Here is a 25,210-nt window from a genome sequence, read left to right on the forward strand (position 1 = left end):
TTCCTCCTCCCCAAGGGGCTGTCTTGGGGTGATTCTGTCCCACATTCAGGGGGCCCTTGAATCAGTACTTTGAGTCGAGAAAGAAGTCATCATTTTCTATGCGTGATCACGTTTCCTTTGCTCTTGCAGATACATGGCCCCCGAAGTACTTGATGAAACCATCAACATGAAGCACTTCGACTCCTTTAAGTGTGCTGATATCTACGCCCTTGGGCTCGTGTACTGGGAGATTGCTCGAAGATGCAACTCTGGAGGTACCTTTCTTCCTGCCTTCTCTGGCTCCTCCCTCGCAGTCCAGAGTCCTGAGGGGCTAGAGTTGTCCTGCCTTCTTTCTCCTAACGGCCTGTCAGATGCCTGGCGCCAGCACCCATCATACTTAGAGTTCTCATCCAAGAGGAGGGAGGGGACCGGGGAGCCGCAGGGACAAGAGTGTGTTTACTCTTTGGACCAACTTGTTGAATAGTGTTTTATGTAGTGGTGACCGTTCCGGGGACTCATTTGGGCTTTTGGGGGGTTTTTTTGGTAACACATTGTCTTTCTTGGTCTTTCGAGGTTGGGAAAGCCCTGGGTAGGAATAGCACAGGACTAATGCAGGGGTCTCTTTTATACAGGAGGCAGGGTATTCTAACACACTGGCTCTCAAGCCACGTTCCTGGGGAATGTGGGGTTTCACTGATAAAATAATAGTGGTGATTTCTCAATTTGTGGGAGAAAGCTTACTAATGTGTAAATTTTCTCACAATGAGTCTTTTCTTATGCAATTTTCTCCTAAGTCTTTGGCATTTGCAAGTGTTCAACCACGTCAGAACTCAATGAAAGGTAGTATCAGATTTAGCAGAAGACTTTTTTTTTTTTTTTTTTGCGGTACTCCGCTCACTGTTGTGGCCTCTCCCGTTGCGGAGCACAGGCTCCGGACGCGCAGGCTCAGCGGCCATGGCTCACGGGCCCAGCCGCTCCGCAGCATGTGGGATCTTCCCGGACCGGGGCACGAACCCACGTCCCCTGCATCAGCAGGCGGACTCTCAACCGCTGCGCCACCAGGGAAGCCCAGCAGAAAACATTTTTTATCATCGGCTTAGTATATCAGAATTTTATGGTGACTTCTAAGTATTCTGCCACATGATCAAGTTCAAGAACCACTAGAACCCTGCCCTTAGCCATTTATCTTTGATGTAAGAGATTCCAGGTCAGTGGAAGTGAATTAAATTAATTAAAAAGAACTGATGAGTGTTCCAGCAGAGCCCTTTTCTGTATTTTACTGCCTTTTTCCATCTGTGATACATTTGGTAAGATCCAAGTCATGGAGGAGGCACCCAGGTATTGTACATCTTAAATTTTGATCATGATATACAGATAAAACAGATCAAGCTGAATCTGGTCGCACGGGTCTGTGTGGGTACTATTATTGTCACCGTTTTGCAGATGAAGAAGGTGAGTCACAGATTAGGTGATTTGTCCGAGGTCACACCACTGATAAACTAGGATTCAGACTCTGGCAGACTGAGGCCAGAGTTTAAGCTAATTGCTCCTTAGATGATTAACCAAGTCAGACTCTATTTAAAAATCTGTCCCGGGACTTCCCTGGTAGTGCAGTGGGGGACTTCCCTGGTAGTGCAGTGGATAAGACTCTGTGCACCCAATGCAGGGGGGCCCAGGTTCGATCCCTGGTCAGGGAACTAGATCCCACGTGCATGCCGCAACTAAGAGTTTGCATGCCACAACTAAGGAGCCTGCCTGCCGCAACTAAGGAGCCCACGTGCCACAACTAAGGAGCCAGCGAGCTGCAACTAAGGAGCCCGCCAGCTGCAACTAAGACCCAGCGCAACCAAATAAATGAATAAATATTTTTTAGAAATAATAAAATAAATGCTAATCTCAAAAAAATAAATAAATAAAAATAAAAATCTGTCCCATCAGCTCAGAACAGCAGAATTTTTTTCTGGAAAAAGGCATGAGAAAGTTACATTGGATTTTTTTAAATTAACTTTTTATTACGGAAAATATTTCAGTTTGTAGCTCTAGAAGATAAGGACTTCGAAAATATAGTACTATTATCACACTTTAGAAAACAGACAGTAATTCTGTTTTCTTAATATCTTAATTCTTAATATCATATAACATTAGCCAGTGTTGAGATTTCCCCAATTATCTGTGAATTTTTTATAAAAAACAGCTTGTTAAATCAGGGTTTAATTTAAATGTCCATCCACTGCAGTTGATTGATATAACTCCCAAGTCTCATAATCTACAGGTTACCCCTCAATTTTTTTCTTCTGCAGTTTTTTGGGGTTTTTTTTTAAGATTTATTATTTATTTATTTTTATTTTATTTTTGGCTGCGTCGGGTCTTAGTTGCAGCATGCGGGATCTTCGTTGAGGCACACGGGATCTTTTTGTTGCGGCGCGCAGGCTTCTCTCTAGTTGCGGCGTGCAGGTTTTCTCTTTCTAGTTGTGGCGTGCGGGTTCTTTCTCTCTCTGGTTGTGGCACGCAGGCTCCAGGGCGCGTGGGCTCTGTAGTTTGCGGCACGCGGGCTCTCTAGTTGAGGCGCGAGAGCTCAGTAGTTGTGGCGCATGGGCTTAGTTGCCCCATGGCATGTGCGATCTTAGTTCCCCGACCAGGAATCGAACCCTCATCCCCTGCATTGTAAGGTGGATTCTTTACCACTGGAACACCAAGTAAGTCCCCTCTCCTGCAGTTTTCAAAATTGGAGAATCCAGGTCCTTTATCCTGTAGGGTTTTCCTGTCTAGATTTTCCAGGTAACCTCTTATGCAGTTCACACGTTCTACTGTTTCTGTGAATTTCCTATGAGAGTTCCATCTAAAGACTAGAATCATTTTTTCCCCCAAAATCCTTCTGTTAAAAGACACAGATAATGGTGGTTACCTCTCTTTTTGTGATGTTAACAGCTGTTGTTGATTATTGTCCAAATCCAAATGTATTAGAGGTTGAAAAATGCCAGTATTCCGATCCTGTCAAACTTCATGTATTAGCTAGATTTTTTTCTTTAAAGAGAAACTTCCCCTATTGTCTATTTGGTTACCAAGATGTTTAATTTGAAGAGGAAAGGCAGGATAAATACTTGATTCTTTCCATTTATTCGACATTTTTCAAAATAATGAGTTTATTCCCTCTCATTCTACAAAGGCGACTGAGGTTTTGGTTTATTTGTTTGTTTTTAGTGTCATCACGAACTGGTGATTTAAAATATTTGTTTCCATTGAAGTCATAGGTCTTACTGTTGCTTAAATGTTCTCATCTTTGGCCCGTTGGGAGCTTTTCAGGTCGGTACCTTTTGACATGGCCTCAGTAGTCTTTGATAGTTTCCTTGCTTTTTGTTACGAAAAAGATATTCCTGGCTAATCCTGTGTGTCTCTTGTCCCATAACTAGCACTGACCAGGCTCTCCAAGGAGCCCTAGTTCCTCTTAGTGGGAAGTGGTATTTACAGATCGCAACATGGGTGTTGTCATTGGCTTTTGAGTAATCTCTTCCTTCTTTTGATAACTCCGGTGGACGTTTTCTTTTCTCCCAGGAGTCCATGAGGAATATCAGCTACCATATTATGACCTAGTGCCCTCTGACCCTTCCATTGAGGAGATGCGGAAGGTCGTATGCGACCAGAAGCTCCGCCCCAACATCCCCAACTGGTGGCAGAGTTACGAGGTGGGAAGCTCCCCTCTCTCCCGTGGCCTTTCTATCTGCCCGATTTCTCTCCCTTAGAAGAGGGTTTGCCAAAAGTGGGGCCAACCCCAGGGCTACCCCCTGAGCGTGTCGGTCATTGCAAACTGTTATGTGCTGTTGTATTATATACTGAGCCCTTGTCCTGGGCACTGGAGGGTCCCCTTTGGAATTGACAGCCTAGAAGAAGAAAAAGGCTTGGTCCCAGGACACAGATAAGAGACAGAACAAAGACTGAGTGGGAGCTGTTAGACCTGCCCAACTAGAAAAATGGCTCTGGAGCCAAGGGGTGAGCTGAGCTTCGTGGAAGAGTTAAGAAGAGGCGTCCACGAAGGGTGTAGAAGAATGAGGGGGTGGGACTCAGTGAGAAGACATGTCTGCGAGGGAAGTGGCCTTTCTAAAAACTCAGAAGCGAGGAGGGTGTAGAGAATTTGGGTTGGGGAGTGATGGCGGATGAAGCGGGGAGAGGGTGGCATTCGATGGCAATAACAGAAACGAGGACAAATGTATGATCTAGATTCCTAAGAAGCATGGAGTTGCGGGGTCTTGGAGTCTTTGGCGGCACAGGGTTTGCTTCGCTAGTGCTCTTGGGCCCGCTTTTCTCTCGTGGCTCTGCTTTAAGGAGTGTGTCCACTGGAGGGCAGGCCTGCGTTGAAGAGCAGAATTACTGCGCTCACACTTTGGTGACGCCTCCGCTTTGCCTGACAGAGCAGCCTTTTCCAAAATGGTCCTTGGAACCCTCAGGGTTTATTCACTTCAGAGGGTGAGGGAAGCAGAAAGAGCTGGTCTTCAGCTGCCCGCACCCCACTCCCTCTTCAGTCGGGGCTGTTTGTGTGTTGGGACTCCGCTGGGGAAAACGGGTCCCACTGCTAAAAGGAACCTGGAAAACAGGCCTGAGGCAGCAGTCTGGGGACTCCGTAGCCCTCCACAGGTGACCTTCCAGGTCCGCCCCTTGGCTGCCCCTGGCCTGTGCCGTCCGGGCCCTGGCCGTGAGCTTCTGCCTCTGACGAGGCTGCCCCTCAGGGGCTGCTGCCTCCTCCTCCGCCACCCTGTCTCTGCACGTGAACGTGGGGTCACAGCCGCGTGCGTGCTCGTGCTGGGGGATGTCCCTGCTGTGCCTGGCTCGAGCGCTGCTTTACAAAAAGCAGTCAGTAAACAGTCATAAACACGGATACTCAAACCTTCCAGAAGTGATTTTCAGATCACAGGCCGTTGCAGGTATTTCTCTCAGGATCACCCAGACACCGGGGAGTGGCTGACCAACCATGCTTGCCGAGAAGGTCCCCCTCCCCAGGCTGTCCCTTAAGGAAGGGGGAGCCCGGGGCAGGGGGTGGGGGGCGGGCGGAGCACGGGTCGGGGAGACGGCAGCCTGGGGACCAGGAAGGCTTCAGTGGGGGCGGGGGCAGGCTCGAGTGACGCCGGGTCTCTGTGCAGGCGCTGCGGGTGATGGGGAAGATGATGCGGGAGTGCTGGTACGCCAACGGCGCGGCCCGCCTGACCGCGCTGCGCATCAAGAAGACCCTCTCCCAGCTCAGCGTGCAGGAGGACGTGAAGATCTAGCTGCCCCTCCCCACACGCTGCTGGGCAGCGGGACCTACAGCCGAGCTGCCGTGTTGAGCGTCCGATGGAGGCCTACCTCTCGTTTCTGCCCAGCCCTCTGTGGCCAGGAGCCTGGCCCGCAAGAGGGACAGAGCCCGGGAGACTCGCTCACTCCCACATTGGGTTTGAGACACAGACACCTTTTATATTTACCTCCTAGTGGCACAGAGCCTCTGAGAGCAAACGGTGTGGAGAACTCAGTGCCACAGCCTGGACCGGCTGTAGTGGGAAGTTCTGCAAAGCCCGGCGCACCTGGCGAGAAGCCTGGCATGGTGACGGGCGGCCTGGGAGGGCCCGGGAGGAGCGAGCGTGGCCCCTGCTGAGCGGCACCGAGGGCTTTCCTCTGGGACCAACCCCAGCGCAGCGAGGCAGCCCGGCGAACCAGAAGGATGGCCCCTCTCGGCAGCGCCGGGCCTCGTGCTCCCCTCCGCCCCGTCGGGACACCTGGAGGGACTGCCAGTGCCCGTCTGTCCAGCCGTGTATGCATGTGCCGAGGTGCGTCCCCTGTTGTGCCTGGTCTGTGCCGCGCCCTTACACGTGTGTGTGCGCGTGCGCGTGTGTGCGTGTGTGTGTGTGCGCGCGCACGTGTGTCTGTAGGTGCGCACTTACCTGCTCGAGCTTTCCGTGCATGTGCAGGTCAGGCGTGTGGTCGTCACGCCGGCTCTGCGCGCTGGGGCCTCTGTTCAGTAGTGAGCAGCGTCTGGTTTCCCTGGTGCCCCTCCCGGAGGTCTCCCTCCCCTCCCTTCCAGAAGCCCCCCTCCACCCACGGTGGGTCTCCCTGCCCTGTGTCGCCTGGCCCTCCTTCTCCATTTCAGACTGTGGAACCAAAGCTGGCCCGGTTGTCTTGGCAGGCAAGGCTCTTGGGTCCAGACGTAAGGGAGGCGGGGTGGGATGGGCAGGGAGAGAATCTCGGTGGCAGTCTGGGTGTTGTGGTCAGCGGCCACCGTGGGAAATGAGCCAGCCTAAGGGCAGCGTCCTCGGCAGCGTCGAGGAAGGGCCGAGGAATCTGAAGCCCAGATCTTGGGACTCAGATCGGAATGTCACATCTGTCTTTCATATCCCACATTCTGGAAACAGCAGTGTATATTTTTGGTGGTAGTGGATTTAGGGTGGGGAAGGGAAGGGGGGGCAAGGAGTGGGGAGGGAGTCTGGGGCGGGAGGGAGGCATCTGCATGGGTCTTTTACTGGATTATCTGATCACGGTGGAGGGAAGATGTGAGACTTGCATCCACTTCAGGGGCTTTACTAAAGGGAACAGCCCGAGCTGAACCTGTTGTTTAACCTGAGTGTAGTATTTAACGACGTCTGGAAGCGCGGTTGTGGGTGGTGATTCCGTCAGCATATCTTAGGTATATATTAACTTTGAAGCCATAACTTAACTGGAGTGGTTTGGTTTTCTTTTCTTTCTTTTTTTTTCTTTTTTTTTTTTAATTTAATTGGGAGGGTCTGGATTTTAACTTTTTTTAAATATTGTTAAGTTTTTATAAAAGGAAAACCATCTCTATGTGATGATTACCTCTCAATCTATTTGTTTTTAAGGAAATCCCTATAAAAACAACCACACAAAAAATGCTTCAATCAAACGCACACAGCTCAATCACACTGGAAATGTCTGTCCTTGTACCTGAGCCTGCTCCCCCCACCCAGCAGCAAGAGTTTCTCTGCCCTGGGGGTTGGTCTCGCTTGCGTTCTGCCCCCCCTCCCAGTTCCACAAGTGGGTTTTGCACTGGGGCCCTGGCCTTCCGTGTGTTGTCCAGCAGGTTGCAGCTTCTCCTGCAGGCATTCACGCTACAGACATCGCTGAGTGCCTGCTGGATGCCAAGCAGTGCGCCGGGTGCTGGGAAATACAGCTGTGAACAAGACAGGCTCGGGTCCTACTCTTGGAGCGCCGACCATGGGACCCATTCAAGTTAGTGGGTGACTGTTTTGAAACCAGAAGTTTTCGTAGTTGCTTCTGAGCCTTTTGAGCCTGGAGTGATTGCTCTTATATAAGACCACTAAGGAGTGAGGATGCCCACCTGTCCCCCACCAAAGAGGCCGGTGGTGGGCAGTGAGACCCCCCCAGTCGCTGCGTTCATCCGGAGCCCCCTTCCTGCCCCCAGGGGAGGCACAGACTGTGTGCAGCCTCAGAGCATCCCTGCCTCCAGCCCAGCGATTCTCTGCCAAAGCTTGTGGAGGAGGGGAGAGCCCTCCCCCCACTTCCATTGGTCTCCCCCGTGCCCTGGCCTTCCTATTTATTTTCCTGCTGTATCGCTTCTTTCCTTGCGTTAAAGGAGATCTTCCCCTAACCCTCTGAGCCAATTTACTGGCTCCTGACTAATTTCCCTCGAATACCAATTGTGTCATTAGGGGGACCTTCTTCCCCACCCCTGCCGATGCCCCATCTGTCCGCCCTGCGGCAGAACTTAGCGGTTTAGAGGAGATGACGGAACTCAGACTCCTCTCCCCCCCGCCGCAGCCAGCCTCTGGGATCTGCCAACACTCCTTGACCCAGGGACTCCCAAGCCACTAGCCCACTCCCCCGGTGGCCCTGCTGTCCTCACCACACACTCCTCCTTCTCCACCTCTGGGGAAGACTGAGCAGTTTTGGGGGGAAGCTCCCAATCCCACCGCCACCACTCTTAACCCGAGAGTTAGGAGTGAGAGAGTTGGGAAGAAACTAAAGCTGTGGTTTTGGCCCCCTGAGGCTAACCCCGATCCATAGGGCTACCTGCACCTCTGGATTCTGGATTCACAGACCAAGTCCAAGCCCGTTCTTAGGTCGCCGTCAAGGCCCCCGAACGGCATTCTCGGTACTTCTCTTTGTTTTTGTACATTTTATTAGAATGGACTGTAAGATAGCCACTTAGACACTTTACCTCTTCAGTATGCAAATGTAAATAAGCTGTAATATAGGAAATCTTTTGTTTTAATATAAGAATGAGCCTGTCCAGTTTCTGCTGTACATTATTAAAGTTTTATTCACAGAGCTTTTCTGGTGCCATCTGTTTTACATCTGTGGACTGGCTGCCCAGCCTTTATCAGAGGAGCTGGGCAGGTGCTTCAGGTAGCGTCCCTCCCGCCACTGGCTGGGGTATGACGTTAACACCCGCTGCAGCAGGTCATGTCAGAAGAGGACCCTGTCGGAACATCCGGGGTCTTCCTGAGGCTGTTGCCCTGTGTTTCATAGAAGGAGGGCCTGGCGTGTGAGAGGGAGCGGAGGACGAACTCAGCACCTTTTCTTGGGCTTTGCCTGTATTTGTCTTTGGCTTTTAGCATCTTCCTCTTTATATAAAAGAGGGTCTTGATCCTGGTAAGTCACAAACCACCCAGTCTCGAAGGCAGCCTGGGCCCTCCTCAGTTTTAGCTTTCCCCCTCCTGACTTGGAGTATAAATGTGAATTTGGGGTTGGCTAAGCGACTTTGAGATGGGAGTCTTCAGTGGTGACTCCGGGGTTTTCAGTGTGCGGGTGGCTGTGAGGAACAGCCCTAACCCGACATCTCCAGGCTGAGGAACCAAGAGAGCAAGTCTTAGAATCATAGACTCTCAAGTTTAGATGGGACTCCAGAGGTCCAGCACCCATCAGGCATTTGACCTCCCCCACAGCATCCCTGCCGAGTGGCGTGGGCCTCGTGCTGTAACGCTCAGGACCACAACCTCCACCTGCCGGCCATCTGCTCAGTGAACAGCCCTTCCTTACCGAGAACTGGGAAACCTCCCTGCAACTTCTCTCCAGGATGGTTCAGAGCACTTACTCTGTCTTCCATGTAAGGTCCCTTAACATATTTGAAGGCAGCTGTTACGTTACTATGAATCTGGCAAAGCTTAGGGTTTTTTCAGTTAATATTAGCAGATACTTATTAAAAAGTTACTGTGTGGGACTTCCCTGGCGGTCCGGTGGTTAAGACTCCGCGCTTTCACTGCAGGGGGCATGGGTTTGATCCCTGGTTGGGGAACTAAGATTCCGCATGCTGTGCGGCGGAAAAAAAAAAAAAAAAGTTATTCTGTGCTACGCAGTGTGCCAAAATTGGCTTTACGTACATGAACTGCTTTCATCCTCAAAACAATGTATGAGATTGGATTAGGAAACTGAGGGTTAGAAAAAACAAATAAATTGCCCACATAGCTCACAAGGGTGGAGAAGACCTTGGGTCCAGGGTGTCTGGCCAGAGACTGCGGCCCCTCAGCCTCTGCACATCCTGCCTCCATGGCGCCATGCCCTTCCCCCACGCCGGCTGCTCTCCGAGAACCTGGCTCAAGCCTGGGGCCACGGAGAGCACATGACATTCCACCCAGGCATTCACTGGCAGCACAGACTAGAAGGAGAATCCCAGACTCTGCTTGACACCTTCAGGTCACATCCCAGGACTGCATCTTATGTTTGGGTTGAGTAAAATCCAGCCCCCTTCCTCTTTCCTGTATATGAGAAGTTGGTATTTTGAACTCAAGTGCAGGACCTCATACGCCTTACAGGTTTACCCTGTTAAATTTCACCACAGAACCTGTCCATGGCTGCAGCCTGGCAATATTTTAGAATTCTGCTTGTTGCCCAGAGTTTTCCATTTGTCCTCCCATCTGAGACTGTTGGGCCGGAGAAAATCAAGTAACTTACCTCTAGAAGTTGGCTCGAAGTTTGGCATATATCCTAGTAACCCAGAGTGGCTGCTAATTAAACTGTCCTCGCACCCTGGCCCTAATTCTTTTTGGACAAAGATAACAGGAGAATCCCAGGTACCTTGTTGAAGTGGCAGGTATTCCTGTGGCTGCTGCGTCTCTGATCTGTCTGTCGGAAGGAAAGGTGAAGTGGTTTGTAGTGGATCTCAGCCTAGTTCAAAAGCCAATCAATGATCAGTCGTCTTGCCAAGCACGGACCTAAAGTTCACTAGGCTGTGGATTGCAGGTTCACCCTTACCGTTTTGAAAATCAGAAAGGCAGCAATTCTGGGACCGCTTCATGTGCCCTTGAAGGTTACTAACGTTTCACCTTTGTAAGGCCCACGACCCAGGAGACCTGCGTTCATTTAATGGTGTATCACTAGGGGTTTTGTTTCACACGTTTTAAATTTCTGTCCCCACCCCCTACCCCCGGCCATGCCTTCTGATCTATAGTCTGGAGAACATGCTTGCTAAATACAACCAAAACAAAATGAGGGGTAGAGTAGTAAAGTTCAAGAGACATGCAGGGACATGTGAGGGGTGCATAATGAAGGGGAGAGAGAGGGAGGGAGAGCTGTAGATCAAGACAGGAATGGTTTCTTAGGATTCACCAGAGAAATGAAAACTAATAGGGCTGGATAGATTAGATAGATGATAGATCGATCGATCGATAGATAGACATTTAAAGGAATTGACTCACACAATTGTGGGGCTGTTAAGTCTGAAAGCTACAGGGCAGGCTGACAGGCTAGAGACCCAGGGAAGAATTGATGTTGCAGTCTTGAGTCTGAAGGCAGTCTGGAGGCAAACTGTCTTCTTCCTTAGGGGACCTCAGTCTTTTAAGCCCTTCAGCTGATTGGATGAGGCCCGTCCACACTGTGGAGGGTAACCTAACCTGCTTTACTCCAAGTCTACTGATTTAAATGTTGATCACATCTCAATCAGACCTTCACAGGAACATCCAGACTGGTCTGACCAAACCCCTGGCGTCACACCCTGAAAAGTGTTAGGCATCCCATGGCCAGACAGGGTGGGATTTAAGGAATAAGGCAGATGGCTCTGGATCCACCTGGGAATGCTCCTTGGAGGCCAAGGATGGAGGATAATGGGATAGGAAGGTTTAAGGAACGATAGGATGGACTGGGCTCTAAATACATTCTTATTAAATAACAAGCACGAGTTCAGCAACCTTAGTGTGTAAAGCAGTAGGCAGAATACAAGGATGAACAAGCTGTGGCCACTGCCCTTCGAGACCGAGAGGATTTGTACAGAGAATCTAGAGTAGAGCAGGTTTTAGCAAGTCCCATTACAGAGCCGTATGTAATGCGTCGTGGAAGCTCAGGTGAGGTGCCTAGGGAAAGCCAGCCCTTCAGGGGCTCCCTACCTGGTGGAATGGACTAGTTAATAGGTAATTACAATGGACTGAGGTAAGTGCTATGGTGGGGTAGACACACAATCCTCTGGAAACACAGAACAGACAGGAAGATGGGGTCAAGAGAGGTGACATCTATTTAGGGATAGGCACTGGCCTGCTGACTGGGGAGGAGGGAGATTTGGTCAAAAAGAGTGTGTCGGGACTTCCCTGGTGGCACGGTGGTTAAGAATCCGCCTGCCAATGCAGGGGACACAGGTTCAAGCCCTGGTCCTGGAAGATCCCACAGGCCGCGGGTCAGATAAGCCCGTGCGCCACAACTACTGAGCCTGCGCTCTAGGGCCTGTGTGCCACAACTACTGAAGCCCGAGCACCTAGAGCCCGTGCTCCCCAATAAGAGAAGCGACTGCAATGAGAAGCCCATGCACCGCAATGAAGAGTAGCCCCCGCTTGCTGCAACTAGAGAAAGCCCGCGCACAGCAACGAAGACCCAACGCAGCCAGAAATTAATTAATTAATTAATTATTTTTTTAAAGTGCATTGCTCAAGAACCACAGGCTCAGTATGGCTAGAGCAAGAGAGCCAGGGGCGCACACAGGAAATCTCTTAGAGCCATCCTGTGCTAAGCCGTCAAGACTGTATCCCGAGAGCCACCAGTGCCATCACTTCCCCTGTGACAACTGCCTCAGACTGCTGATCTCAGTAGTTTTTCCTCCTGAGTCTCGACCTGGTCTCCAAATTCTTCTCAACAGCTCGCTTATGTGGAGTTGTCCCATGAATGAACACCTCTTTTTTCATTCCTGCTGTAGGAATGACAGGCCGTTGATGGGTTTTGAGCAGGGGAGTGATGTGATCTTACTTGTACTGGGGGGGAGAACACAGTGCTGACTTGAGAAGGTAATTGCCGAGGTGGTAGAGCAGGAAAAGCTGGAGGACGGGGAGAGACGGTGGAAAGGACGCAGAGTTCGGGGGCGCGATCAGATGTGGACAGTGAGGAGAAGCCGACTTCAGTGCGGAGTCCACGGGAGGATCTTAGCCTTGTGTACAATGCTGTCCCTGGGGAGAAGGAACCAGGGCTGGACCACCAGAGCAGCTGTGTTTGCCAAGAGAGACGAGATCTGGGGAGTCTGGGGCCCTAAAAGCTGTCATTTTCTGTCCTAGCCGTCTGTACCTGTCTGAAATGAGGTGGGGTACGATAGTACGTGCCCTCTGTCCTAGAAGTGGTTTGTGGATACTGTAAGGAAAACTAGAGAGATGACCCTTTCTCCCTCCTGCCAGTCTAACCTGTTCAAGCCCGAGATACCTTGCCATCCCACCTAGGAGGCAAGATGGTCCCTGGCCTCTGGCTGGGACTAGACTCAGAAGCTACAGTATCCAAAACAAATAAACGGCCATATTCCGCCTGGCTCCGGCTCTCAGACCCCCTAGAATTAGCTCTTTGGGCTATGACGGATCCACCTCCCCCCTCGCCCCTGCTGCTGAGCTCCCCTGGACCCCAGTGCCACACACAGACACGAGCCCGTGGAAACAGTTGGGCAATATGAGCCATTAAGGAAAACAACCGCTCCCTGCCCAGTCAGCTGCCTACCAGCTGCCCAGGCCTCCCTCAGCATCCGAGAGCCAGGGCCCAGCCCCTCATTCCTGCCCACACAGCCGGCTCCGTCCCAGGCCCTCACCCTCCCACCTTCCACTCAGAAGCAGTGGCAGTACCCAGAGAGGAGCCCCAGCGGACCGGTCAGCCCCCCAGGCCTGGGATGAAATGACTGTGCGAGAGCCCTGACATTAACTCAGGTGCCAGAGGAGCCTGGGCTTCTGGAGCTCTTGCCTTGAGTGCCCCGACCTCCTGATGGGAGCCTAGAGCTGGAGCAGGTGGGCGAGGACGGGACTCAGGGGACCATTGACTCAGGTACCTGGGCAAGGGCTTGTCCCAAAGAGAAGGGATCTCACCTAGGCCTTGTCCATTAGCCAAGCCCCCGCTCTCTGTGCCCCTACCACAGGCCAAGCCCTGCCTACCCTGAGAGCCAGGGGCCAGGACAGCTGGATCCAAAGGAAGCAAAGCCTGGAGAGTTCACTCTGAAAGCCCGGGACACGCTCAGGAATAAGGTACAGATTGAGTGCAGATGTCTGCGGGAGCCAGAGCCATGGGGCTTTTGCAAAGAGGCTTCCGGGGGGAGGAGAACAGAGGGGGAGGTGTCCTAATATGAGGCCCCAGGTGGCGTGCAGCATGCTTCCCTCCCCCCCTACCCCCCACCCCCCGCCACCACCAGCCTTAAGAGAGCTGCAGAAGATGGGATGAGGAGAGCAGATGCTAGACCAGAGACTCGGGCTCAGGAGGAAGTCGTGGAGGGTCGGAAAAAGCAAAGCTTTAGGCCTGGTGTACTGTCTGACGTGTGCAGGTTCCTCCACGGAGGAAGCCCACCAGCTGTCTGCCCTCTCACCGAGCAGTGTCACCTGCGGCTGGGTGACAAACACACAACTTCCTAACAGGTGTGAAACTCCAGAACGCAGTGACCGAAGCGGGGCTTGGGGTCTCAGCTGAACACAGACCATCTCAGGCCAGAGAGGAGCTCTGGGGGCTCCTTAAACCTGGCTGGGATTCCAGGAGGGGGGCTAGCACCAGCCAGACAGCCCTTCGGAGTCTGATTTGAAGATTTTCCGAGACTCATGGCCACCAGAGGGCACCACCACCCCACAGTGTGGCATCCTGGGCTCTCCATCACCTCCCTGGAGAAACTGGGAAGATTGGGAGGAGGAAGCAGGCGCGGGTCTCTGAGCTCTCAGCGGGAGCTACCAGCAGCTGAGTTAAATAGTCTCCAGAGTCAGGAGACCTGGGCTCTAGTGGCTTCTAGTGCCTGTTCTGCCACCATCTTTCTCTCCCTGGTGGGCTTCAGTTCGCCTCCTCCGTTGAATAAGGACTTGGACCACTTGGTGTCCTTTCCGGCCCACGGGGCCCTTCCCGGCTCTGAAGTTCTAGGGTTTGAGGAAATCATGCAATGAACGTGACAGAAATTGCATCTCCTGGGCCCACCTTTACTCTGGGGTTCTCTAGGGTGCCCTGCCTGGCAGGAGGCGGAAACTGGTGTAAGCTTCACTTCTCTGGTGCTGTTCTCTGACTTGGAGGTCGGGAGGCAGACTGGCCTGGATACTGATGGGCAGTCTCTGTCTGTCTCCACGTCAGTCTGAAGGAGGAATGTCTCAACAGGGCTGGCAGACACAGGTGCTGTGACACCCGTGGTGTCTGCTCCTCCAGGTTTCAGGCGAGGAGCTGTCCCTTAGGTAAGCCTCTGGGATAGGTGGGGTGGCGGTACGGAAGAGCTTACAAGATGCCCTTTTGAGGGTCCCTGCATGAGTAAGCACAGAGTGAGGAGGATAGAAACCATTGGCTCTGCTGCCTTTGCCCGCCTCCCCATCCCCACCCCCGCTGCAGATGCCGTCTGTCAGGAGCAGGCAGCAGACGGTCCAGGGGTCCATCTGTGCTAATGCTTCACAATAGAGTCCCGTGTTTCCCCACCAACGCCCCCTCGGCCCCTCAGCTGACGGCCACTTGGTGATGCCAAGGGGGAAGGTGGGAGGAGGGAGAGGAAGGCACTAAGGGAGCTAGCACTTGGTTCGTGGCAGTCCCCAGTCCACCCCCTGCCCCCCACCCAACGAGCATCCTGCCATCTGGACTTGTGTAATCACTGCAGGGTGAAGAAGCACCCCCCCACACACACCTCCTGTAGGGGCTGGGGCCCCAGGGGCCTGGGGGTGGGGAAGACACAGACGGAGTCAAGGGGACTAGGAAGCAAGAAGACGGAGACAGACCCATGGACTGAGAGAGACAGGAGACAGAAAGCCTTTCCTGGCCTCCGCAGGCTGATGGGCCACTAGCCCCTCTGTACTCCGCAGGCCATGCATCTAACACAGCACCGGTGCGTGTATCACTCCCTACCTGACCAAGAGCCTCTGTAACCTGGCCCGGAGCAGGGCTTCAACATAGGGTGAATGAAGAACAGCGGAAGACAGCATCACACGGTGGTTAGATTGCAAGCTCTGCAACCAGGCTGCCCAGGTTCGAATCAGCTCTGCCACTGAGTGACCTAAAGCAAGTTACTTAACCTCTCTGGGCCTCAGTTTCCTCCTCTGTAAGGGATGATAATGGTATCTGTTTTCATAGAGTTGTTATAAAGACCAAATGAATTCATTCATGGATGTAGAAGATGTAAAAGATTACACAGAACAGTGTGCACAGCACAATAAATGTCAGCTGTAAAGGCATAACGGATTTGGGAACACTGGAGGAGGGGACAATGTGGACATTCCTGGCTTCTGTTCAGTGGCAGACGTCGGGATGTGGAGCCCCCAGCTTGTGATGCTGACGCCCTGCGGTGGCTGGCCACTCTTTAGATGCCAGACCTGGCCTTCCACTTCCTCCTCTCACTTCTTATTCGGGTACCACTGACGACAGCTGGGCCATTCCCACCTCTCCCATGGCCTGGCAGCCACCAGCAACACAGCCGGGGGTGGGGGGAAGATGCGCCCCAAAAAAGGTCAGATAATGGCTGAGCACCATCCCCCAACCCTGAGCACCCACTCAGCGCGGTCACATCCCCTGCCGCGAGTCAACCCCCACAGTAAGGATGTATCGGCTGGGAAAAGGATACCTGAGCTCCAACATCAGGAGGTGAGGAAAGGTTTATCCAGGAGGAACAACTCCTGACCTTCTGAGGGGACAGGCCAGAATTAAGTCTACTACTTTTTGGGTTACCCCCTCTTCCCTTTCCCCATGACATGGGAAGGAGAGGCAGCCTCTTTGAACTCTTCTGGGACAGCTGGGTAAGGGGGAAATCCTGGACCCTTTCACTCCCTAGCGGCTTCTGCACAGTTAGTTCAGGGCCATCTCTTCCCTCCCATCAGGGACCTCACCCCTCCCCCTGCCTCCCTCTCCTTGCCTAAAGTCTCCTGCAGCCTCTTGGGTCTCCTAGAATCTTACTCTGGGCGGCCTCCAAACCTCCTCCTAAGGACTCCTACGGTCGCTCCACGGCCAGACTGCTTGAATCTCCAAAGATATCCATCCCTAAATTTTCAAATCTCGTGCACAAGCCCCTTCACAGGCTCCCCGTCCCTCAGGTATCACGGAGACCTATGCTCCGCCCCCCGATGGCCTGGACCCCCCTCCCCTCTGAGGCTAGCTTTTCCCCCTATTGAGCACTCCGGTCCCCAAGAGTTTCCCCAGCCTGGCATGCCTCGGGAGCTGTGGGCGGGGCTCCGGGACAGCTGCCCCCCCCGGGGGGGCGGAGCCGGCCGTGCAGGGGGCGAGGCCCCGCGAGGCCGCTCCCCGCCCGCCCCGATCCCCCGAGCCTATAAAGGGAGGCGACACACCACCCTCCCGGCTGGCATCCCCGAGTCGCCGCCTGCCCCGCCGCGCGGAGCGAGCGCCGCCTCCGAGGGGCGCCGGAGCCATGACCCTCCGCCGACTCAGGAAGCTGCAGCAGAAAGAGGAGGCGGCGGCCACCCCAGACCCCGCTGCCCCGGCCCCGGACTCGGAAGCTGCTCCAGCCCCTCCGACCCCGACCCCGGCCTCGGGCCCCCCTGCCGCAGCCGCCTGCCCTGGGACCCCCGGGGACGAGCTGTACGCGGCGCTGGAGGACTATCACCCGGCCGAGCTGTATCGCGCGCTCGCCGTGTCCGGGGGTACCCTGCCCCGCCGAAAGGTGCGTATCCCCCCCAACTCCCGCGGCCCCCCGCCCGGCTCTCGGTACCCTCCGGGGTCCCTTCCTCAGGACCCGCGCAACCCGCAGCAGCCCCCATTCGCGCCTGCCGACCCCCACACCATTCTCCTGGGGTCCCCGAGTTCCCCCATTCCTCTCCAGCCCGCTGATCCCCCACGGACACGTTCAGATCCTGCTGGGTCCCCTCGATCCTCTGCTCAGAAGGAGCAATCCCCCATACCCGCGACCCCGGCTCCACGCCGCCCCCGACCTGGCGGCTCTCCACTCCCCATGCGCCCCCGCCCCGTCTCGCTGCTCTCCTTCCTGCCGCCTCCCCAGGTCCCCTTCCCCTCGCCCTAGCTGGTCTTCGGCCACCCCCGAGCCCCGCCTCCCCGCGTCCAGACGTCTCGAGGTCCCCAGGACGCCTCGCCCGGGCTTCTCCCGTGGGAGCGGGGAGGCCTCGGGCTGGGGTCCCGCCGCTCGCCCAGTCAAGTTGAGAGTCTGCGGGTTCCAGGTGGGGAGGGCGGCGGACGCGCCGCGTGCCTTCTAGCGGGGGAAGTGCGTGTGGCGCCGCCGACCCTTCCGAGGGGACGCCCGGATTCCTGGACTCGGGGCCTGCCGCCTTGCCCTGCGTCTGAGGTGCGGGGCTCGAGGCCACCGCTCCCTGGAAGTCAGCCGCGACCGGACGCGTTGGGAGGGGTCGCAGGGCGCCTGCGGGGCAGGAAGGATGCGGGCCGCGCCCGCCCTTTGAGTCTCCCCCTGCGCCGGGCTCTTCCTCTGGCCTGAGGGGGACCCGAGCACTCAGAAAGGGGAACTCAAGACCCAGGTTAAGGAGAGGGGGCTGGTGGCCTTTCCCAGCTCAGCTCCCCTCCTCTCCCCCTGGCCCCTGGCTCCCCCCAACACAATGAACAGCTTGTTGAGAATTTGCATTTTATGAAAATCGGGTGGAAAGACAAAGGGGTCTCTCTCTGCGGCCCAGTCCTTCCTCCCTGGCCCATTTGGGAACTGTCCCCACCCCTGAGGCCAATCTTTGGTTCTGGAGAAGGAGGGCTTCCTTCTCTTCCTGGCCTTGGGGCAGCCTGGGGGGAGGGTTAACAAGGGCACCGACCAGGAAGGCCCTGGGCTGTTTGGGGCACACAGGACAAGGGCTGGTCTGACACTGGGCTTCTTCCAAGGATCAATAATTTAGGGAGGGAGAGAGACTGCTTTAGTTTCTCAAGGACCCAAAAGAGGTAGGGACCCTCAGCTCTGTCATCCGCCATGCCAAAAAAAAAAAAAAAAAAAAAAACCTCCCAATGTCTCTCCTTAAGTATAGTGAGACTTATGGACAAGTTTGAGATCCAAGGTTTTGTTTTTTTGTTCGTTTTTGTCCCAGAAAGCAACAAAATATATGGCAATGTTGAGAGACCCAGGTGGAGCTGGGCACAGTTGGCCACCTGCAGCTGGAATCCATAGTTGGTCCCTGAAACAGTCTACTTTGAGGGAGGAGGCTGGGCCCCTCTGTCCCCTGCCTTTCCATGTTCAGGCTGAGAGTCCAGCCCTCCAGACCTGGGCCTCTGACCCCGGCTCCCCCGAGCCACTCTGTGTGAATGAGAAATTAGGAGAGACCTGACCGGCCCAGGGGCCTCTGGAGTGTTTTCATAGGCAAGCCCAGGGGCCCCCTGCCCTTCCTTGAATAACAGCTGGGAAGAGCCCCTGCTTCAGCTTGTGGGGTCTAGGGGGCCTGAGCCGCCGCAGACGTGCACCCTGGGGGTGGAGACTGTTCTATCTAGAGTAATGAAACCCCCTACCCTCCAGGTTGGGAACCAGCACAGGGCTTAGAGGTTCATGCATCTGGAACCCGGGAGACTGTTGTGCCCCCACAGTCCTCCGGCTGTGGGGATAGAGCTTAGGGAGAAAGCTGTGGAATGGTGCTGGTGGTGGCACTCTGCAGATAGCTACGCCAGCACCAGAGTAAGTGTGGAGCTGGGGCCGGACACACAGGCAACAGGAAGTGGGGTGCTGGGTCTAGGGCCAGAGCCCAGGTGAGAAACCCCCAAAGGAGGGCTCTCACCATCTGCTCCAGGGTAGCTCCCTCTCACCTGCTCCTTCCTGACTCTCCTTCCCACCCAGGGCTCGGGACTGCGCTGGAAGAACCTCAGCCAGAGTCCCGAACAGCAGCGGTGAGTCACCATTACCGCAGCCCCTGCCCTGGTCCAAAAGGGTGAGGCGCTGGGTTGGGGGCAGCACGACACAGCATCTCAGCCCAGCCAGGGGGGAGTCATTCTCCCACCCTCTCAGCACAGCACCCTTGCTAGGAATGAGGGGCAGGTGGAGGTGTGGGCTGTGTGAAGGGGGTGGCAGAGGAAGGAGATAGGGACTTTTGAGTCATCAGGTGCTCCTCAACCCACCCCCAGTCCCTGCCAGTTACCCCTCCCCGGAGAGATCTGGATCTGGGAGGAGGGAAGCAGGAAGTCTTCGGGGCTACCCTGAGCCCTCCCAGCCCAGCAAACTCCGAGGGCCCAAACCATGGCCAGGCTACGTCCAGCTGCTCCAGTCTGTCTGCCCCTGCACCCAAAATCTCAGTCCTCTGCTGGTCCCGTCCTGTGGTGGCCTCTTAGGCAGGGTCTGAGGTGAGGGCAGAAGTAGGTGCTGACTCAGGCCCCACTCTGCCCAGGTCCCATCCTGATTTGGGCGTGGCTTCTTCCAAAATGATCGGCAGACTGTGGCCCGCCCGGCCAGACTGGCCTTGAGCCAAGAGTTGTTTTTCTGTTTCGAAAGGGTCGTACAAATAAAAACAAAGAACAATATAGGACGGAGGCTGTCAAATAATTTAGGTCTCGAAAAGAAAGGCTAAAATATTTACTGTCTGACCCTTTGCAGAAAAAGTTTGCCAACCCTCCCAGAAAACCAGAGAGCACTGGAGTAGACACAGAAGTCACCCTGCTCCCCGCCCCAATACGTGTAGGGGGGAGCCCTGCGTTCAAAGTAGGGAGGAGCTCAGGCTGGGGCGGGGAGCTGCCGCTCAGCGTTTGGGGGGTATGTGGGCCAGGTTGGGCACTGAGAGGCCTGGGTCTCCAGGGCCTTTCTGAGGCCCTGAGGCTTGAAGGGGCCTTTGCAGGCTGCTTTAACTCTGCCTCTGGCTGGGCGGGAAGGAAGGGGGTGTGGGGGTGGGCAGAGGAAACTCTGGGCTCCCCCAGCAGACGAGAATCTGGAGCTACTCCAGACCATTGTGTCCAGTGGGCAGGCCTGCAGTGCGGGAAGGGGCGGCCTCGAGGCTCCCTCCCCCCAGCCCTCACATCTGGTGGGCTGGCCTCACCGCAGCTGGGAGGAGCCGCTGTGGTCTGGGCTCAGCCTCGTGACTGGCCTCTGGGGGTGGGGCCAGCCCTCTCCCCAGGGCTCTGCAGCGGACGGTGCTCCAGGCTGTGGCCGAATTTGGGGCCTCAGCTAAGTCAGTAAGTAGTATTCTGGGGCTCACTAGAAAGCTGGGAGTGTGGCTGAAAAACTCAGCTAGTCCACCGGCTCTGGGGGTCAGCTGTCCCCGTGCCTCCCCCACCAGGGGCTGGGTTGATGCTGTGTGGCTCAATGAAGCTGATTTCAGCTGCGAATGGGAGAAGGACATTCCGACAAGCTGTGATGAGTGTGACTTGTCACTGGAGACAGTGAACCCTGCCTGGATGTACCAGAGCAGACTCCCAGCTCTAGCGGGGGGCCATGCTATGGGACTGGCAAGCTCCTTTTAGTCCTGACAGTCTTGATGAGATGGCCCCTCTGTCTCCTGCAGGAAAGTGCTGACTTTGGAGAAGGAGGAGAACCAGACCTTCGGCTTTGAGATCCAGGTGGGAGAAGCTGAGTGCAGAGGGAGGGACGGCTTGGGAGGCTGGTCAGAGGGCTGGATGGATCTCGCCCCACCCCTGGGCTGAGGGTCCCCTTGTTTATTACAGACTTATGGCCTTCACCACCGGGAGGAGCAGCGCGTGGAGATGGTGACCTTTGTCTGCCGGGTTCATGAGTCCAGCCCTGCCCAGCTGGCTGGGCTCACACCAGGTGAGGCGTGAACCCGGGACACAGGGCTCTGGGAAGAGGGGTATGACCTTACTCCCAAGCAGAGGGGGTAAGAAATCTCTTCTGAAAACAATTTCCCTTCCTCCTCCTATTTTGAGAAGGCCAGAAAGAAGCATGGATTGGACTTAGGCAAACTTGCCATTTACTGTGTGATGCTGAGCAGTGCCATCTGCAAATTGGGGGCAATACCATGTCCTCACGTCAGCGTGGTGAGGGAATCCCCTGGGCACAGAGCCAGGGCCTGGTAAATGGCAGGTGTTGGTGCCGCTGTTTTTCCTCCCCCTGGCGATCTGGCAGTCCAGCGTGGGCAGGAGGCGGGGTGGAACCACTCCATTAGATCCGCTTGATATCGAGGATCAGGGTCTGTCTTGCTCCCAACCTGGCCCCACACTGGGGTACCTGTGATACTTCCTCTAACAAGGAAATGGTGCCACTGGTAGGAGACCCTTCGAATTGGCCAAATCTAGAGTCCCAAGTCCCAGGAAGGGACAGCCAACTGACCCCCACCCAGTCCTGTCACCATTTCCTTCCCTAAGCCCTTACCTCCCTGCCTATTTACCAGCAGCCCCTGGTAGCTAAGTGGTATATTGCAACTTTGCAAAGTAGTTTCACATCCACCCTCCCTCCTAATCGCCATGGTAGCCTCCGCAGGGGTCCACACCCCCTTTTCCAGATGGGAAATGGGCCCTCGGAGATGGTGCCCTGCTCTGCCTGAGGTCAGGGGGCTCTGCAGTGGCCCAGGGTATCAGAGCTGAGGCTTCTTATGCCTGGGGCCGGTGTTAGTTCCCAGCTTGGTGCTTCTCACCCTGCCCCCTTCCTGTCTCGGCTGGGTGTCATGACAGCCTGTGGGCTGGACCAAAATAACCAGCTCTGGGGGCAGCCCAGGCTTGCCTGGAGGGCTCAGCCTTTGAGGACAGAGCTTCCTGAGAGTGAGGTGAGAATGTGGGTGTCTGAGGGCCTTGGCCCCTCTGCTGGGGTGCCGGGCCTGGACATGATCTCCCCAGAACCATGACTGGGGGTAGGGAGTTCAGGAGAATTTTGTGGGGTCATTACCCCTACCCTTTCTGGCGAAGGTGGCTGGAATTCTTCCACATGCCCCGTGGAGCAGATTCTGATCCCCTCTCTGCCTGGCAGGGGACACCATCGCTAGTGTCAACGGCCTGAACGTGGAAGGCATCCGGCATCGGGAAATTGTTGACATCATTAAGGCATCTGGCAACGTTCTCAGGTACGTCCAAGTGCCGCGGTCCCTGAGGGATTCCTGAGCTCAGCTTCTCTCAGTGTTTCCCCACCCTACCTTTGATTCCCCAACCTCCTCAGACTGGAAACTCTGTACGGGACATCAATTCGGAAGGCGGAACTGGAGGCTCGTCTGCAGTACCTGAAGGTAAAGCAGCCCAGATAACATCCAGTCGCCACCCTCCTCTTCCCAAGCCCCTGCCCCTACCGGCCGCACTCTTTTTTAGGGGTCGTTTATCTGCTTGAACCTCCTTTTATTTTATTTATTTATTTTTTTGGCTGCGTTGGGTCTTCGTTGCTGCGCGCGGCCTTTCTCTAGTTGCAGCGAGCGGGGGCTACTCTTCATTGCTGTGCGCGGGCTTCTCATTGCGTTGGCTTCTCTTGTTGCGGGGCACGGGCTCTAGGCGTGCAGGCTTCAGTAGTTGTGGCACGCGGGCTCAGTAGTTGTGGCTCGCAGGCTCTAGAGCACAGGCTCAGTAGTTGTGAGGCACGGGCTTAGCTGCTCGGCGGCATGTGGGATCTTCACAGACCAGGGCTGGAATCCGCATCCCCTGCACCGGCAGGCGGATTGTTAACCACTGCGCCACCAGGGAAGTCCTGAACCTCCTTTTAACCTTAGGGTTTCTTCTGTGTACTCCCTGATCCCTCAGTCTGTACCCACCTCCTGCTAGTTTCTTGCTAGCTCCTGACAGTGAGGCGGGGCGTGTCTCTTACAGCAAACCCTGTATGAGAAGTGGGGAGAATACAGGTCCCTAATGGTGCAGGAGCAGCGGCTGGTGCACGGTGAGTAGATGAGGGGTGTGTGAAGGGCCACTTGCACCCCTACTGATACCCCCATTCCTGCTTCCCCCGCAGAACTAGTGGGTTACTTCCCCCTCCAAAGTGAAGAAAGGTTTGTTGAGCTACTACTTTGGGTACAATGCTGCCCCAGGCTGGTGCACACACATTTTTAGTTTATTCTCACAGTTGTTCCCTGAAGGAAAGTACGAGATAGCACCATCTCCATTTCACAGATGGGAACAGGAAGGCTCCCAGAGTTTGTTTCAGACCCCTTCCGTGGCTCTTGTGTCATAAGTGACCCTCCTAAGGATCTGAGTGTATAATTCCTGTTTTACAGACAAGAGAAGTGAGGTTCAAGGTTGTGACTTGCCCAAGGGCCACACAGATGGTCAACAGGAAGGAGCTGAGGTCTCCTACCCGTGCCCTCTGACGGCCCTCCCTCGTGTCTTCTGCCCCGGCAGGCCTCGTGGTGAAGGACCCGAGCATCTATGACACGCTGGAGTCCGTGCGCTCCAGCCTGTACGGTGCGGGCCTGCTCCCGGGCTCACTGCCCTTCGGGCCTCTGCTGGCCGCCCCCGGGGGCTCCCGCGGCGGCGCGCGGCGGGCCGGGGGCGACGCGGACGACGCCGTCTACCACACGTGCTTCTTCGGGGGCGCTGAACCGCCTGAGCCCCCGCCGCCCCCGCCCCCCGCGCGCGCGCCCGGCCTGGGCCCCGCCGACGCTCCGACCCCAGGGCCCCGGGCGGTGCTGAGCCGCAGCGCCAGCGTGCGGTGCGCGGGCCCCGGGGGCGGCGGCGGCGGCGGCGGCGGCGTGGGCGCGCCGAGCGCTCTCTGGACTGAGGCCCGCGAGCAGGCCCTGTGCGGCTCCGGCCTGCGCAAAACCAAGTACCGCAGCTTCCGCCGGCGGCTGCTCAAGTTCATCCCCGGACTCAACCGCTCCCTGGAGGAGGAGGAGAGCCAGCTGTAGGGGCGGGGGCGGGCGGGGGAAGGTATTTATTTATTTATTCTTTCCAGCCAGTGCAAAAAGGGGGCGGGGGCGGGCGCCTGGCCGCGGAGACTCCGGGAGCCCAAGGCGGCGGGAGAGGGTCCTCGCCAGCCCCAGCTGGCCTGCCTTCCTGGCTTGTGCAGAGTGGTGAATGAACCCGAGCCCCAGGCCCCTTTACTCCTCCCCAGAACCACAGTGGGAGGTGGGCACGGAGAGCTAGGCGAGCTCGGGGTTGGGAGAGGTTCCGGGGCCAAAGATGGGGCGTGCCATCCTACATCTGGGTCAGTAGTGCCTTGTGGGGTGTCCAAGAAAACCCCTCCTCCGGGTGAGAGGACCCTGCCCCACGAAGCCCTCTCCTCAGCTTTACTTGCTCCCCACCCTTGGCCTTGGGGAGAAATGGCCTATGCCCAGTCGTTTCCCCATCCCCCCCACATAGTTCCAGTTAACCAGCGCTGGTCCCTCTCCCTCCCAGCCTTGACCCCTAAGGGCTTGGCCCCTCCCAGGAGCCTGTAACTAAGTGGGGTCTTGCCCGGCAGGGGTCCTGGGTCCTCTGCCCCTTGGGGGACAGGAATGGGCCTGTCTTGGGGGGATGGGGGCAGCACAGACTGTTCCACCGTTTTGCATATTGTTGCTTCTGAACCACAGACTGTATAAAATTGACGGTTTTTTGCATCTGTGTCAGTGTGGTGACTGCCCGAGGGGGAGGGTTGGGCTCGGGCAAGCTCTGACTCCACCACCCCGACCCCCAGCATGCGCGCGCACGCACAGACACACACACACACACACACACAATATTTTACATCTAATTTACTCGGAGCTTGCAGCCAGGGAAACAGACTGGGAGAGTTTAACTTACATGTATGGGCCTGAACTAGAGGCCCCACACCCCTTCAGAACTTGGGTCTCGTGTTTAATGTATCTAGAACTTCCCTCCCCAAATACCACAACTGGTGGGGTCAAGGCTCCTCTATACTTCTGAACTATCCTTGTGTAAACAACTGCTTGCCATCCTTTCTCCCAGGGGTCTGGGGTCTCCTGCTTAGGAGACCTTAGCCATCACCCACCCAACCTGTGACAGGTCACTGGTCACTGGTCACTCATTGCTCTAGAACTCCTCAAAGCTTCCCATCACTCCTAGTATAAGATTCCAGCTCTTACGCAGGGATATCTGACTCCTGCCTGCCTCGTTT

At 55.5% G+C, this 25,210-nt stretch overlaps 2 protein-coding genes across 13 annotated transcripts in view; both read left to right on the forward strand.

Annotated features, from left to right (window-relative positions):
• ACVR1B (activin A receptor type 1B) overlaps positions 1-15,552 on the forward strand; it is a 41,866-nt gene extending 26,314 nt beyond the window's left edge. For 7 of the 10 annotated variants that reach the window (XM_067696600.1, XM_067696607.1, XM_067696599.1 and 4 more), the window contains 3 exons: positions 130-254; positions 3,532-3,662; positions 5,112-5,383. In XM_067696600.1, the coding sequence (XP_067552701.1) occupies positions 130-254; positions 3,532-3,662; positions 5,112-5,237 (382 nt within the window). In that variant the 3' untranslated portion in view covers positions 5,238-5,383. Of the gene's footprint in view, positions 1-129; positions 255-3,531; positions 3,663-5,111; positions 5,384-13,279; positions 13,386-13,769; positions 14,416-14,484; positions 14,559-15,170 lie in introns of those variants that run through there. The other 3 variants (XR_010932408.1, XM_067696603.1, XM_067696602.1) reach the window with 3 other exon arrangements.
• A 1,083-nt stretch (positions 15,553-16,635) lies between these two features.
• Positions 16,636-24,690, forward strand: TAMALIN (trafficking regulator and scaffold protein tamalin). 3 transcript variants are annotated; one of them, XM_067696611.1, is made up of 9 exons: positions 16,888-16,975; positions 19,085-19,134; positions 19,835-19,939; positions 20,736-20,790; positions 20,896-20,998; positions 22,151-22,244; positions 22,337-22,403; positions 22,972-23,038; positions 23,497-24,690. In XM_067696611.1, the coding sequence occupies exons 5-9, from the start codon at positions 20,935-20,937 to the stop codon at positions 24,000-24,002; spliced, it is 798 nt and encodes a 265-aa protein (XP_067552712.1). In that variant the 5' UTR covers positions 16,888-16,975; positions 19,085-19,134; positions 19,835-19,939; positions 20,736-20,790; positions 20,896-20,934; the 3' UTR covers positions 24,003-24,690. The 3 variants fall into 3 exon arrangements, with proteins under 3 accessions (XP_067552710.1, XP_067552712.1, XP_067552711.1); XM_067696609.1 differs by lacking the exon at positions 19,835-19,939 and having other exon boundaries at positions 16,636-16,975; XM_067696610.1 differs by lacking the exons at positions 16,888-16,975; positions 19,085-19,134; positions 19,835-19,939 and adding an exon at positions 19,946-20,406.
• Positions 24,691-25,210: the final 520 nt, after the last annotated feature.

This window comes from Pseudorca crassidens, chromosome 11 (assembly GCF_039906515.1).
Source record: "Pseudorca crassidens isolate mPseCra1 chromosome 11, mPseCra1.hap1, whole genome shotgun sequence".
Taxonomy (NCBI): domain Eukaryota; kingdom Metazoa; phylum Chordata; class Mammalia; order Artiodactyla; family Delphinidae; genus Pseudorca; species Pseudorca crassidens.

What these genes read in the sequence shown, in the direction of transcription:
- TAMALIN (XM_067696609.1), top strand. Translation starts at nt 16,724, where the DNA reads ATGACCCTCCGCCGACTCAGGAAGCTGCAGCAGAAAGAGGAGGCGGCG. An exon ending in GCATCTGGCAACGTTCTCAG is followed by an intron (nt 22,245 to 22,336) that starts GTACGTCCAAGT and finishes CAACCTCCTCAG; the next exon opens with ACTGGAAACTCTGTACGGGA. An exon ending in CTCGTCTGCAGTACCTGAAG is followed by an intron (nt 22,404 to 22,971) that starts GTAAAGCAGCCC and finishes TGTCTCTTACAG; the next exon opens with CAAACCCTGTATGAGAAGTG.